This window comes from Psilocybe cubensis, chromosome 1, assembly GCF_017499595.1.
Source record: "Psilocybe cubensis strain MGC-MH-2018 chromosome 1, whole genome shotgun sequence".
NCBI lineage: Eukaryota > Fungi > Basidiomycota > Agaricomycetes > Agaricales > Agrocybaceae > Psilocybe > Psilocybe cubensis.
In genome coordinates, this window is record NC_062999.1 from 2,105,783 (window position 1) to 2,119,262 (window position 13,480).

The 13,480-nt window shown below is 46.5% G+C and overlaps 6 protein-coding genes across 6 annotated transcripts; 4 read left to right on the forward strand and 2 right to left on the reverse strand.

The window, feature by feature from the left end:
• Nucleotides 1-30: 30 nt before the first annotated feature.
• JR316_0000668 (Low molecular weight phosphotyrosine protein phosphatase) lies at nt 31-631 on the reverse strand (the record flags this gene model as incomplete). Its single annotated transcript, XM_047886482.1, has 4 exons — nt 31-117; nt 171-368; nt 424-445; nt 525-631. 4 exons carry the CDS (start codon nt 629-631, stop codon nt 31-33), a joined length of 414 nt encoding a protein of 137 aa, XP_047754228.1.
• A 319-nt stretch (nt 632-950) lies between these two features.
• On the forward strand, nt 951-2,057 carry JR316_0000669 (uncharacterized protein; the record flags this gene model as incomplete). The annotated part of the gene is made up of 4 exons (XM_047886483.1): nt 951-1,061; nt 1,120-1,201; nt 1,262-1,308; nt 1,353-2,057. The coding sequence occupies 4 exons, from the start codon at nt 951-953 to the stop codon at nt 2,055-2,057; spliced, it is 945 nt and encodes a 314-aa protein (XP_047754229.1).
• Nucleotides 2,058-2,192: 135 nt separating this feature from the next.
• JR316_0000670 (uncharacterized protein) lies at nt 2,193-3,446 on the reverse strand (the record flags this gene model as incomplete). Its single annotated transcript, XM_047886484.1, has 5 exons — nt 2,193-2,300; nt 2,355-2,616; nt 2,680-2,903; nt 2,959-3,139; nt 3,196-3,446. The coding sequence occupies 5 exons, from the start codon at nt 3,444-3,446 to the stop codon at nt 2,193-2,195; spliced, it is 1,026 nt and encodes a 341-aa protein (XP_047754230.1).
• An 81-nt stretch (nt 3,447-3,527) lies between these two features.
• Nucleotides 3,528-4,163, forward strand: JR316_0000671 (uncharacterized protein; the record flags this gene model as incomplete). Its single annotated transcript, XM_047886485.1, has 1 exon — nt 3,528-4,163. The coding sequence occupies one exon, from the start codon at nt 3,528-3,530 to the stop codon at nt 4,161-4,163; it is 636 nt and encodes a 211-aa protein (XP_047754231.1).
• Nucleotides 4,164-4,383: 220 nt separating this feature from the next.
• On the forward strand, nt 4,384-7,435 carry JR316_0000672 (uncharacterized protein; the record flags this gene model as incomplete). Its single annotated transcript, XM_047886486.1, has 7 exons — nt 4,384-4,437; nt 4,485-4,877; nt 4,929-5,034; nt 5,663-6,101; nt 6,150-7,005; nt 7,057-7,287; nt 7,343-7,435. 7 exons carry the CDS (start codon nt 4,384-4,386, stop codon nt 7,433-7,435), a joined length of 2,172 nt encoding a protein of 723 aa, XP_047754232.1.
• Nucleotides 7,436-7,595: 160 nt separating this feature from the next.
• On the forward strand, nt 7,596-13,349 carry JR316_0000673 (uncharacterized protein; the record flags this gene model as incomplete). Its single annotated transcript, XM_047886487.1, has 18 exons — nt 7,596-7,667; nt 7,723-8,333; nt 8,449-8,555; nt 8,614-8,907; nt 8,960-9,113; nt 9,173-9,506; nt 9,562-9,822; nt 9,877-10,092; nt 10,152-10,277; nt 10,335-10,491; nt 10,547-10,716; nt 10,771-10,987; nt 11,044-11,213; nt 11,264-11,633; nt 11,683-11,897; nt 12,455-12,882; nt 12,941-13,039; nt 13,097-13,349. The coding sequence occupies 18 exons, from the start codon at nt 7,596-7,598 to the stop codon at nt 13,347-13,349; spliced, it is 4,254 nt and encodes a 1,417-aa protein (XP_047754233.1).
• Between the last annotated feature and the right edge of the window lie 131 nt (nt 13,350-13,480).

Below are 13,480 nucleotides of genomic sequence, written 5' to 3' on the forward strand. Positions count from 1 at the left end.
GCCGTTGTGATTTAGTTCCAACGTTACCATTCATGATTTCGAATCCTTTGTCGTGACTTCGTCTAAGAATGCATTCGACAATCGAACGCACTGCTGGTACACCTTCTCAAAGTCAGACTAGCACAAATTGAGAAAACAGTACTCATTGACTCTAGTGCTGGCACACGTACCATACCGCCGTAATAAGGATCTGGAATAGGTTTATTGTCAAGATATGAACCCCAGAGTCGTACATCGGCAGTGGTATTAGAAGGTTTGATTCTATTGAGGTTCTGAAGGTTGCTTTCGTCGGATGCAAGAATATGCGTGAACCGAACAAAGTCAGAGGTTGCAACCTGGCGAGCATAGCTGTCTATGGGGACATTGTGCTGATAAAAGAGTGTCAACGAGTAGTACCACATCGTGCAGCGAAATATTTGTTACTTTCTGGCAGATTGCCACCGTTCTAGGGAAGAGTATGTAAAAGGTCAATACTACTGACATGCAAGATATGTGGCGTGCTCTCAAGTGCACATAGGACAAACCTTTCGTCGGGTGATTCACCAACATGATATCCAGCTGTTCCACAGCTATCGACGACTATTTCAATACCCCGTTTACGAGCAACTTCCTTCAAAACCGCCTCGCCCATCGGTGAACGACATATATTTCCTGATAAGATTTATTTGATTCCTCAGCTTGTTTCTAATTCATGCATCGGAAGGGAGCTCATGCCTAAACATACGACAAGCGCCCTGATTTGTGAAGAAGAATCAGGCATCGACAGGAGTTGAATGTGAGAATTATTGATTGGTTAGAGATCAAAGATGAATTGCCTAGAGTTACCTGATAAGGTGGAAGCCGATCGGGTGCTAACCAGAAACCAATAAAAATATGTTCGTCATGATAGCGTTCACTGCTGCAAAAACCTCTCTAACCTCTTAGTAAGACTTGTCGACATTTAACATACTATGCCCTCTCCCCCGATAACGCTGTATATGACCACGATTGCCTCCCAGCCTGTGCTTAGGCAACGGCAAGGCAAGGCTTTTCCTCGCCCAAAGGAGCCCCGATTAGAACGAGTGCCAGCAATCTGACATACTGCGTCTTTTGGCAGAGTACATATTCCGCATTTTGCAGGCCAAAAAGATACCCTTTAATACCTATGATTTGGCGTCGGACGAAGAAGCGAAGCGCCTATGGAGAAGGAAGGCACCTCTTGGTAACATCTGGATTCGTGTCTCTGGAGGTCACCTTTGGCTGATGAATTACATACATGCAGACAAGCAGCAGCTTCCTGGCATACTTGTTGGTGGGAAGTTCCCTGGTGTATGTTCCATGCAATTTGTCTAACAGAATTAAACTAAATCCAGAATGCAGACCTTCTCAGAGTTGTGAGCCTTTTGCATCGTTCCATTACAAAGTACACGCAATCGCCTAAATACCAAACCCCTACGCTGCACAGTGAAGATGCCGTTGAGCATGATGAACTGGACATATTCCTCAGGCTTAAAGAAAACTGGGACCCTGCCATTGATGAAGACAGGCCGCCCCCCGAAGTTAAACCCGTCGGCGTCCCAGGGGCTGCCTCTCCCATGCAAATGACTCCTGACCATCTCAAACCCAAGTTCTATCCGAAGACCCAGGCCCCATCTCCCCTCAAAGGAAAGTCTATCCCGGTCAACAAACGGGTAGGCGAGCTTGACATGGGGGACGAACTGAGTGGCTTTGGATTGCAGGGAGTAAAGGTTACGGAGGACGAGCTGCGGGATTTAATTGCAGATCTGGGGCTGGATGGTGATGAAGCTGGTGATCTCGCAGCCGGGTTATCTGAGATGACGACTCCTGTTCAAGGCCTGAAGCTAGGTGGTAAGACATCGTCTGTGCAAGAACTAGACAAGAAGAAGAAAGAGGAGGCAGCAAAAGCAGTGACTGCGGAGGATGCATCATTTTCAAAGAACACAGAATCTGCAAAGATAAACGAAGCAAGCGAAGACACAGCCAACCAAGAAGCGGCTTCCAAACCAACCGCCCGCGAGGTCGAAGAAAAGCTCGATATTGTAGATGCGAAACCTTAACACCACGATTGTAGGACTTTGGATACCAAGACCTTCAAGGTTGGAAAGTTAAAATACGGGACTACAATGTATTACTATGTGATTTTTTAAGGAAATTGGCATTCTGATGGCAGAGAATCTTATGATTAGTATCAATCATTCTTCATCCGACTGAGCAGCCAGTTTTGTAGGACGTCTTCGAAGACTTTTTGTAGAACCGTCGTCTTCTGGGATAATGTTTTGCGCACTTTCCTCTACCTTGATCTTTATCCGGAATAATTGAGGATTCAGAACAATCCCAGTTTGTTTGAAACTCACCTCTTTGTCATCTGAGGATTTGACAGACCTTGAACGTCTTCTTCTGCTAGTCCTCCTCCCTCGCCTGGATTCGGGGATATCCACTGATTGCAACTGTGTCTTTTCGACCTTGACTTCCGACGTATCTTCTTCTTCTTCTTCTGCCTGTGGTGCCGGTAGTAGAAGGGGAAGAATACAAGTACCGAGAATGGCACTCAATATACAAAGAAAAATGCCTCCTGATACCAGAGCAGAAATCAATGGGAACCGGATAGCCAAACCACTGAAAAGCAAAAAAATAATAATATCAGGATCAATCTGTTCTAAGGTCGTAGAAGTACTTTACCGAATGCCATGAGGCACAACCAAACCCTGCAGGCTCGCAGAGGCGACATTAACTTCACGGCCATAACCTTGGCCTAGAGTAGTCCAACTGTCATGTCGACCAATCTCAACTTTTGCAGCTAAATTCGCCTTTCCAGCAATGAAAGACTGCAGCATAGGGATTTTGACCTTGTCGATAGTTTTACTAGAGAGCCAAAAAGGATTCCGTGCCGGCAGGACTATGGCCTTTGATGTACTTGAGACCTCTGCCACTGAATGAAAACAAAGGGCGCCTGCTTACAGGCCTTCGGACGTATTCCAGAGTTTTGTTGTTCAGAGTCGACAGGGTGAGAGACGCCATGAAATTTCCCAGTTGAATGTTAGCTTCGGTACAAGGGAGAATGAGGTTGACAGATATGTCGTAACGCTGGTTTGGAACGAGAGACGGCAGAAAGACGAAAGCATACGGAGGCACACCGTCTCTATGCAGAAGACACATAAGGGCAAAGTAAGCATAGGAGAGAGGGAAGAGACATACCCATACTGTAGATACAATGGGACTTGCCAGCTAACTGAGAGACTGGACCATACTACATAGGCAGCCGAGAAGGAAAGCAGGAGAACAAGGGGAATGAACAAGGAGCAGACGAAAAGAGGGACGAGCCTGGGGGCGAACGGGCGGAGAGCAGGCAGGACAGTGGCAAGGAACGCGATGAACACGGTGAACGGAAGATAGACGACGGCGGCGAGCACGCTACGACGTGGTTTGGCTGGCTCTGGAAGGGACATTGGGGCAGGGAAAGATGAGAGGCGAGGACACGTGAACGTGAACAGGCGCGGCAACAGTTAAAAGGTTGACAACCTCCATCCATGTCCGATATCAGGCAGCTTCTTGGTCTGCATCCTCATTCTCCCCGTCTCGCAGATTTCCTCCTCTCCATCGCACTCCCTGTCCCAGTCGTCCCGGAGGTCAAATCATATCCGGATGCAGTCTATTTCAATTACTTTTCCCTTGGTCTTAGCATCTTGTTCTCCCCGACAGGCGGATACAAACCAGCCCCATCCCTCAAGCTAACCGATCTCAAGAATGACAGCCTTGTTCTGGACAGCATTTACATCTACAATGTCCCAAAACCAACCGAACACCGAGCAAAGGGTACATCTGCACGTGCTGCCGAGCTGGCTTTTTCCACTTTCCCCATTTCCCCGCTCATTTTGCCAATCAATCCCGTTGCACACGATAAAGATGGCAAGGCGAGAGATCGCCTTCCTAATCTCGAAATCCGTCCGCAGACAACAGGCAAGGATTTTGTGCAAATCTTGGGAGAGCCAGATCGGAAAGGTGGAGGTGCAGGCCCCTCGTCTGGTTCTATCGGTATCTGGTGTGAGTGGTCGAAGGATGGGATAATGGTCGAATTCGGCGGCGATGAAGCCAAAGGTCCTCAAGCATGGGAACGAGGGAAGGATGCCGTTTGGAAAATCATCACTATCTTTTCCCCAGCTTAGTGGCACAAGGCCCCTATGTACAGTATTATTACTACGACCGTGTAAATGAACATGTGGGCCTGCTGACTTCCGTCAACCGCTTGACATCACCTGGTTGCATTATGATGCGACCTACTCGAGCCAATTCAGATCTCAAGAAAATCCATGTGATTTCCACAATCATCCAAAAGATCGCAACGGTGTAGTAGGTATTGACACCCTCTCCGATTTACCACCCACTATGGCCGTTCCCTCAGACTTCACCGTTCTCGATATCTCGGGCAAGTTCGTCATGGTAAGTTTTTTCTCCCCTCCGTACTCTCCGAGCTGACAGTATTTCAGAACAAGACCCTGTCGGACCAACGCACCGATACTATCCTTCAACTACAAGGTGTCAGTTGGTTAAAGAGAAAGGCAATCAGTATTGGCACCATCACGCTTGCAATCAAGCACTACAAGGACGAAGATGGTGTTGAACATATCGACATCGACCAAACGCTCACCGGAGGAATTCCAGGAACCAGGGAGACCAGGACGCTCTGGTGGAAAGAAAGACAAAATGAGGACCATCTCTTTGGCGCCGTCATTGGAAAGTCACGACGAGTCAAGGCTGAAGAGCTTGACATCCCTTTCCTTCAGGGACCCTGGACCGCGGATACCCTGGAACACGGCCTCATTCAATCGTACGTCGAGAGTGATACACCCAAGAGCGGCACTACTTGGATCGCCAACCAGGTATGGTCGCGATATACTCCCTGGTAGAGACTTGCTAATTGGCTATACAAGACATGGGGTATTGAGGAGATTGACGGGGAGAGGCGGTATGTCAGACATGTTAAATTCACTGGACCCAAGGCGGAAGACATTGAAGCAAAGCTTGTCTATGACTACGGTTCGTTTATTTTCGTGCGAGACCGCAATGTACTTTGCTCATTAATCTTTTACAGCCGGCCCTTTGTAACATTTTGAATTGGGACGTAGTTGAGACATCTTATCTTATCGTATACAGTAGCCAAATAAAGAAACGATCAATACCAATTTGTAACAGTTACCATTTTGATTCATTGAAGTGATGATCACCGTCAAGAATACCACGCCCAATGTGCCCAATCGTCTCACCTTTTTCTTCTTGTCTCTCATTCAACTCAGATTCCGTTGACATTTCTCTCCCTTCATGGAGAGTTCAGGAAGCAGCAACAATACTGCCGTCTCCAGCTCGTCTCGTTTATCAGCCTCAAAACTTCCCTCTGAACAGAGTGTATCTAAGCAAAACCTCACCGTCGATCGTCCCTATGAACTAGAGGCACTCTACAGGGAGTCAGCGTTTCCACACTCCCCTCGTCGACCTTCATGGTTCTCTAGGACTTCCCGTGCTTTTGTCAACCGCAATCCTCGGTTAGGTGCTTGGATTACCAAGGCAGTCCACTATGTGAGAGGGCCAAGACCAAAAGTCGATCTTCCTCGTGTGTTGTTATTTCCATTGCCCTGATTTCAAACGTACTCATTATTCTCTTGTTCAGCCCCTGCTCCCCTTTTCAATATTGATATTCGTGTTGCTGGGCGTCACATAGTGCTACCTATCGAAACAATTATCATCAAGACAACCCGACCACTCACTTCACCTTGGATATTTATAATTCTTGCCGCAGCATACATCATCGGTTTTGCTTTTTTCGCTCGAGCGCAATCGTTTCTTACACCTCCATCTTCGTTTATTGGGTGTACTTCCACCTTTTACCTGGCTAATAACCAGTGCGGACAGGATGGCGATGGTTGCGGGCCGTTTGATGCATCTTCTTTCGATTTCCGGTGTCCTGCACAGTGCGACAATGTCATTCTACAGAACCCTCGGACCGTGGGGAACGAGCAGATTGTTTTTAAACCTCTTCTTGTAGGCGGCGGGGATGTCAATATGACTTATCGTGGTGATAGTTTTATTTGTGCTGCTGCCATACAGGCGTAAGACTTTCTTTGCTTCATCTCTTATGTCTGCTTAGATATTTTCAGTGGCGTTATTTCCCAGCAGAAAGGAGGCTGTGGAAGTCTCAACCTCATCGGCAATTTCACTAATTTTCTCCCCTTCACATCTCACGGGCTCACATCTATTGGATTCCCTACGGTTTTTCCTAGTGCCTTTCAGTTCCTCGGCTCCACATCTCTCTCTCACTGCGCGGACCTTCGAAACGAAGCCCTCGTATTCAACGTTCTCGTCACTAGTGCATTATTCATCATACTACGCCCAAAATCCATTGTGCTCTACTGGTGTCTGGTTTGCATCGGTTTTTGGCATGTCATTTTATTCTCACAACCTACTGGACCACCTCCGAAGCTGGACGTCGCGTTTGAATCATTCCTCCCTGTATTATTCATAGCATATGCCTTCTGGAGACTAGGATTCCGATTCGTGATGCCGGCGTTCCGAGGTGCTCCTTTAGAAGCGTGTATTCTTTATCTCAGTGGATACTGGGTCGGAGTTCTGAATAATCTTACTTTTGATAAATTGCCTCTGAGCCGCCTCACGTCGTCCGATCTGGGAAAAAGGAATGGAGCGATCACAACTTTGGTCGTGATGCTTGTGATCATCGTCATTTTGGCCATAAACCAGGTTCGCGTTATACGCAAAACCGGCTGGCTACCGTACTATGCTGGATGGTATATAGCAGGCGGACTTGTGACGCTTGTTCTTGCCTTACTGCCAGGACTGGAACTTCGCTTGCACCACTATATCATACCAATGATCATTATTCCTGGAACTGCGTTTCCGACCCGATTGTCTGCGATATACCAAGGGTTGTTGCTTGGTCTTTTCCTCAATGGAACAGCAGCATTTGGCCTGGACTCTATACTCCAAACACCCGATGATGTAAGTTACTTATTATTTAATGTTAAGGGGATAGAAATAATATTTCCCAAGCTTCGTCAAGACGCTCCTCTTGGTTCTGATCTTCCCGTATGGTCGACAAATTCGACGAACTACAATTCCTCCATTCCGTTCGCCAATCAGCTTATATTTTGGGATCCTTTAATTCCAAACTGGGATGGATTTGCCCTTTTGGTGGACGATGTTCAAAGATACGCAGGACCAGCGCTCAATTTCTCTTTGGCTTCACTCAATGCCAGCCTACCTCATTTCTTTAGACTTGCCGTAAGCTATTATTATCTGGTGCATGAATCTACATTCTCATCTTATCCACATACAGTACACCTCTATGGGCTCTTCGGGAGACTTCACGAAGGCTGCGACATTGTGGCCAAATGGAACATGGGTTGATCCACTTCCAGGACCTTCGTAGAATCATTAGTTCGGTCTCAGTTGCACAAGTAATCATGAGAGGAGGGGTGGCATACTATGAGGTCATTTATCATTGCTCCAGACCTATCGTCATAATGTTAGACGCGGACATTACATTATAAGAGCTTTCAAGCATAGTGGTTTACGTATACTAATTAAACATGGACTCGAACGCACCTCTCCCGTATGGATGGATTAAGCAATTCGACCCAAAGTCCGGCCATGTCTTCTTTGTACGCCCCTCTACAAGTGTTGCCTCGGTTGTTCCAGGTTGAAGAGTTGACTTAGGTTGACACGAAAGCCAACCCTCCGCGTTCTATTTGGACGCACCCATATGAAGATGAGCAGTACCTCGAAGCCCATCCTGAAGTGAGAAGCACAGTCCGGGGCGCAAATGGCTTTGGGTCCGATGCATCTCTACCCCTTCCGCCTAACAACAGACCTCGTCGACATTCTTTTAATGGGCGTGAGGCAACGCCAGTCGATGTCCCACCGCCTCCACACAAGAAGGGATTTCTCGCAAAAATGAAGGACAAGGCGCGACACTCGATGGAAGAGTACAACGAGAGAAAGAAACGGGAGCTGCTCATGGTACCCGAAATTTGGCCATTCTATATGTCCAATGATGACATTTATACACAGATGCAGCAGCAACAGCAGCAAATGTACGGTCAATCCCGGTATGGTGGGCCACAGTTTGCAGCCCCGACGTATGCATATCCGCAGGCGAGGTATGGGACGGGTATGGGACGACGAGGCGGGATGGGTGGAATGGCGCTTCCGCTGATGGGTGGAATGGCGGGGGGATTGCTGTTGGGGGATATGCTGGACAACGACTTTGGTGGGGGAGGATGGGGCGACGGCGGCGGAGACTGGGGCGGAGGCTTTGGAGGCGGGGGGTTATTTTGATTGAGCGTGAGAAAAATGATATGGCTGCACGACTTGTTCAAGACACTTTGTACATTATTACTCCATTCACGCGCAAATGCCTCCTGTACTGCCGTTTTCTCTCAGTCCACATATATGCATTCTCGCTTCTCCAGATCTTTCTGAGCTATTAGAGTCTTCCTCTTTGCCCCCTCTCCAGCATATTCTTCAGTCGTTCTCGCCGCTGCCGCAAGGTGGGGTTTGTCTCTGTACATAGTTCGCATTGGCCACTGACCCTGTGAGTATCGCAAGTTACCACCCGCACTGTAACTCTTGTGTCGGTCCCACACGCTTCCTTTGCCCTCCGTTTCTCAGACTTACAAGATGTGGAAGACGCCTGCCGTGAAGATGACGAGCAGCGTGCTATCCGTACAATAGACTGGATTACCGCACGCATCAGCAATCGGTGCTCAAAATGGGTTCAGGACATGGAAGCTTCCGGGGACAAGGATACTGTGCGCACGCCATGGTGGGATGAACTTCGGCGGTGTGCTGAAGGTGACTTCGTCCCTGCGAAAACCGAAGCCTGGAATCATCCCGTTGCTCGTGAGTTTGATCCAAGTCGGTTGTTGCAATTCATTACTAATAGTATTCTCAGTTATACTTGCCGTATCGACAACGGCGCCTAATCCTTTGCAGGCAATCACTGCATTACATTCTCGGACGAATCAACTTCCACCATGGGTTGATACTAATTTCTTGCGGTACACGCTGATAATACATCCCCAGAACTCGCCGTTATCCGCAGAGGAGTTTGTTTTTTTTATCTTTATCATGATATGGCTTTTGAGCTTACATAGTATATTAACAGGGCAGGAGCGCTTTATAATGCAGTCAAGAAACAATTTGGATTACATAGTTATTTGTTGTCTCTAGAACTGCCGCAACCTCCACCACCCCCAATACCAGTTCCTGCACTGATGCCTCGCTTACCGCCCCCACCTACACCTGGTTCTCCGCAACAGAAACCCCCGATAACTCCCACCGCGCCCAATATCCCCGAAAGTTTTTCCAACCCTAGCGCTTTAAACACGTTAAGAATGCAGGAAAATGATATTCAGCAAACTGCTCGTTTTACACGAGAATTTGTCGTAATGAGTCTTGTGCCTTGGATGGAAAAATGTGTGGTTGAATGGAACGAAAACGTACGTCCAAATATGATTCTTAGTATTTCATGAGGTCACTCATATAACATCTCAGTTTTCTTCGACTCGGAGGCTCCCATCACGTTTGTTCTCGTCAACACGACGACTATTTGGATCACAAGTACCCACACCAGTGCCCACACCCCCGCCATCTTCTTCTTCTGTTTCTGGTCGGCCTGGTTCCATATCTCTCAATAGTGGTCCTACTCCTCCCTCTCAACAGCGTCGCCTTGCCGAATTTACCACTATATTAGGCGACTTTAAATTGGCAGTCACAGTATGGGAGGCTCTACGTAAAGACGGCAAGGGAGGTTCGGTAAGTGTACGCCTAAATCTCATTCGGAATAGTCATTCAACCGAAAATACACAGGACATACTTCCATTGCTTTTATCTCCCTCTCCTTCAGTTCCCCTATATGCCCAAGCGTCTTTGGCTACTACACACCCAAATATGATGGATCTGCCTCCGCATGCACAAACCCGTGTGCTTTCTTACGCTGTCCGTTGGGAAGCTGGCATTTCCAACAGAGATTTTGTCAGCAACATGTTAGAAGGAGAGCGATGGTTGGTTTGGGCAGCCAGCAATGTAAGTTTGTTTTCCCGACTATATACCTACTTAAAAGCGACTGATTGTATTCACTGAAGGGAGATGAAACACCGTCAGCTTTATTATTGGCCCAGGCCGCATTGTTAAGCGCTCAAAAGAACGCTCGGCGCAGGGCGGCTTTATGGTACGTTGCTGCTGCAACTAGACTAGAGAAGTGTGGTATTGTGAGTGTGTTGCCTACCTCCATCTCTTTCATGAGTTTACCCTCAACATCATTACAGAAACCTTTAACTATGTATTTCCTGCGCAAAGCACAAGATCTTTACTCCGTGAGCCCACCAAAAGAATTATCTCCATCATTTTGGGATTCCGAAGGGAAGTCACCATCCGGAACAGAAGGCTTAGAAGATATCATGGCAGGGATAGCCCATCCTCTAGGTTATTTTTACTTAATTTTCTTGAAGATGTGTCCTCTGATATGTAGTATGACCAGGTAGATTGTTGTACACCACAGGGGATTTGGCTGGGGCTGTCAAACTCTTTCTGAGCCTCCTAAATGGAACATCAACCTTTCCATCGAGTGGAGGTCATTCTTTGGAAGACGGGGCTAAGCCTCAGAGCAACGATAAAGTTTACTTGGACGACTTTCGCGTTGCTTACAACGTAAGTGGACAAACATGCATTTATGTCATTATATGACTAATATCTCCTTATCAGTACTGGAAGTCCATGGAATCCGATAAAAGTTCGACAACTAATCTGACGATTCCACTAAAGTTATGTGTGAATAAGCAATGCCGCATACGAATTTCTGGGGACATTACGAACGGCAATTCTGATGTCTGGCAGAACCGACAAGAAGATTGGAGATCATTTTGGAAGTCCAAAGGAGGGAAAGAGATATTGTTACCCGGTGGCAAGGTCAGCACGAACGGTACGCTTCATTTTCACATTTTCGGCAAGTGCCTCATTTTTTTTTTTGCTTTGAAGAACTATTCTGGGTGGACCTTATCTTGTACAATCCCCTAGAAGCAGACATCAATTTATCAAACGTTACACTTGTCGTCGAGACGAAACCTAATACTGTCGAGCATATTGGAGACATTATTGAAGTTGAAACCATCAAGGAGGTTGTTTTGGGTCCCAAAGAAACAATATCCGTTAGTTGCAGATTGACGATTTGCCTCTTTTTTTCTGAAGACTAACATAGGTTCCAATATCGCTCAAAGCAAAAATACCTACGACGCTGAGCATCACGGATGCAAAGTACGATTTTTTGTCCATCTTACGGACGCAGGAGTCACTGGCATTTCGTGGTCGGCGCCTGCATGACACAGCTTTGCAACGTCAACATCCAACATACGCTCCAGACGTTGTTATGAAAACGGAAATAATTCCTTCAGAGCACCGTCTCTTTGTGACATTTGTTGAAGACCAACGTCTTGTTCTACTGCAGGGAGAGACTAAGACTATCCGACTGTGGCTCACAAATGCAGGATCAAAACCAATCAGTGAAGTTTGGATGATTGCAGGTGCTGATGATGAAATTTGGCTTGGACCAAATAGCGGACCAGAAAATTGTGTGTATGACGATTTCTTTCGCTTTTAAATGTTCTCAAGTTCTTTCAGCGTCCTCAGAAACTGAGATCATTCAAACCTCTAATTCTCTCAAACCTCGAGAACCACTGAAATTACCTTTCAGCTTACCAGATGGCTCCAATACGATCAACCCAGGAGAAAGCATAGAAGTACCTGCCATGCTGCATACGGAAATGCCTGGTAGCCATGAGCTTTGTTTGTTGTTCGTCTTCCGAGAGGTGAAGAGGACCTGCTCTGTCTATCAGGTGCCTATTTGTTGACCCTTCCTATTATGCACTATTATGCAGGCAGAATTGCAACCATTCCATTCAACCACACTGACTCGGTCTTACGAAGTTCAGCCATTGTTTAAGATAGCTGCTACTGCACACCCTTCGCAGTCATATGAACATGCTTATATCTTGAATCTCGATATTTCAAACATCTCTCAAACTGTACCAATCGACGTAACACAAGTGACCTGCATAAGTCCTCAGTGGACATGTACTTCTCTCATACAACCAAAGTCGTAAGTCCATACGCTATCTTTCATTAATAGCACACAAGCCTTAACTCCGCTTAGAGGACCTTTACCGCCTTCCCAGTGTCTTCGGTTTTTGCTAAGCGCTTCTCATTGGAGTGACGGAAGTGGTTCAGAGGAAACATTTGCATTTGTAACAAGTCAATTAAGCAATGTTTTGAAAGGGGGCGCAAGCAACGCTTTGACTGTACCACCTATCGATCTTCACTGTTGCCACATCTCCGAGGTACACCAATTTCTATACTCTTCTCATCTGTCTTCAACAACTCATGTTATTAACAGTCCCCGAAGAAGAAATCAATCCAAAGTGTTGCTACTACGAATTTTATCCACACTGCACGACGGAAGTACATGTCTCATAATATTTCGAAAGTACATTCGTACATTGCGCCTGCTTCCCATCCGTCCATTTTCCCTCTTTACAACCCTTCTGCTGTTGATATGATTATCTTTTGGGAAGTTTCAGGAGGAAATATTGCAGGCCATATAAATGTTCATGGTATCACTCTAGGAGCGGGACACGCTAGACTAGATGGCATTGTCGAAGAAGCGGAGAGTGCCAAAGTTAAACGAAGCATGTATGCGGAGACACGGAAAGAAAACATGGAGGTCCTCGATGCTATCAGAAATAGCGAGTGGAATGCAGAGATGAATCCTTTGGTGCTATCATTGAAGGAGATCGGAACGAAGCTACACGACTTTACATCAGGGTTAGTAAATACGATCACCCGTTCTTTTTGCACTTTCTTACAACTTTGTGATATGAAGGCCCTGTCATCTGCCTCTAGAGGTCTGCATACGGAATCATTCTACAACACAGTCGGCCCATTACACATTCAAATTGCGTACAGACGCAAATCCATCAATGTCAGTAGCAATTTTGCAATATCCTCACCACCACCAATGTCTGAAGCTCTTTCTCAGAAACCTCCTTCCTCCACCGTACTCTGGCCGTATGACATTCCGCGGAACAATTGCCCCATCTGAAATCGTTACAATTTATCCCAAGCTCTGGGTAACTAAACCAGGTGCCTATAGCCTGAATGGTTGGTCATTGGAGACCGAGATCAACGGTTCAGACCCAAATTCGAACACAAGAAAACGGGCGTATTTACTCGAACCTTCAAAGAAGGATGAAGAGCAATGTGTTATTATTTCGGATTCTCGGGCACACTGATATCAGTATTTATTGTAATTTATAGATCTTACGTTGCTATTCAATACAATGTTTATTGCCTGTCATATGTCCCACATACTTGTTGTGTTCGTATAAAATTGGGTCGAGGAAAATTAAAACAACGCTAGCGC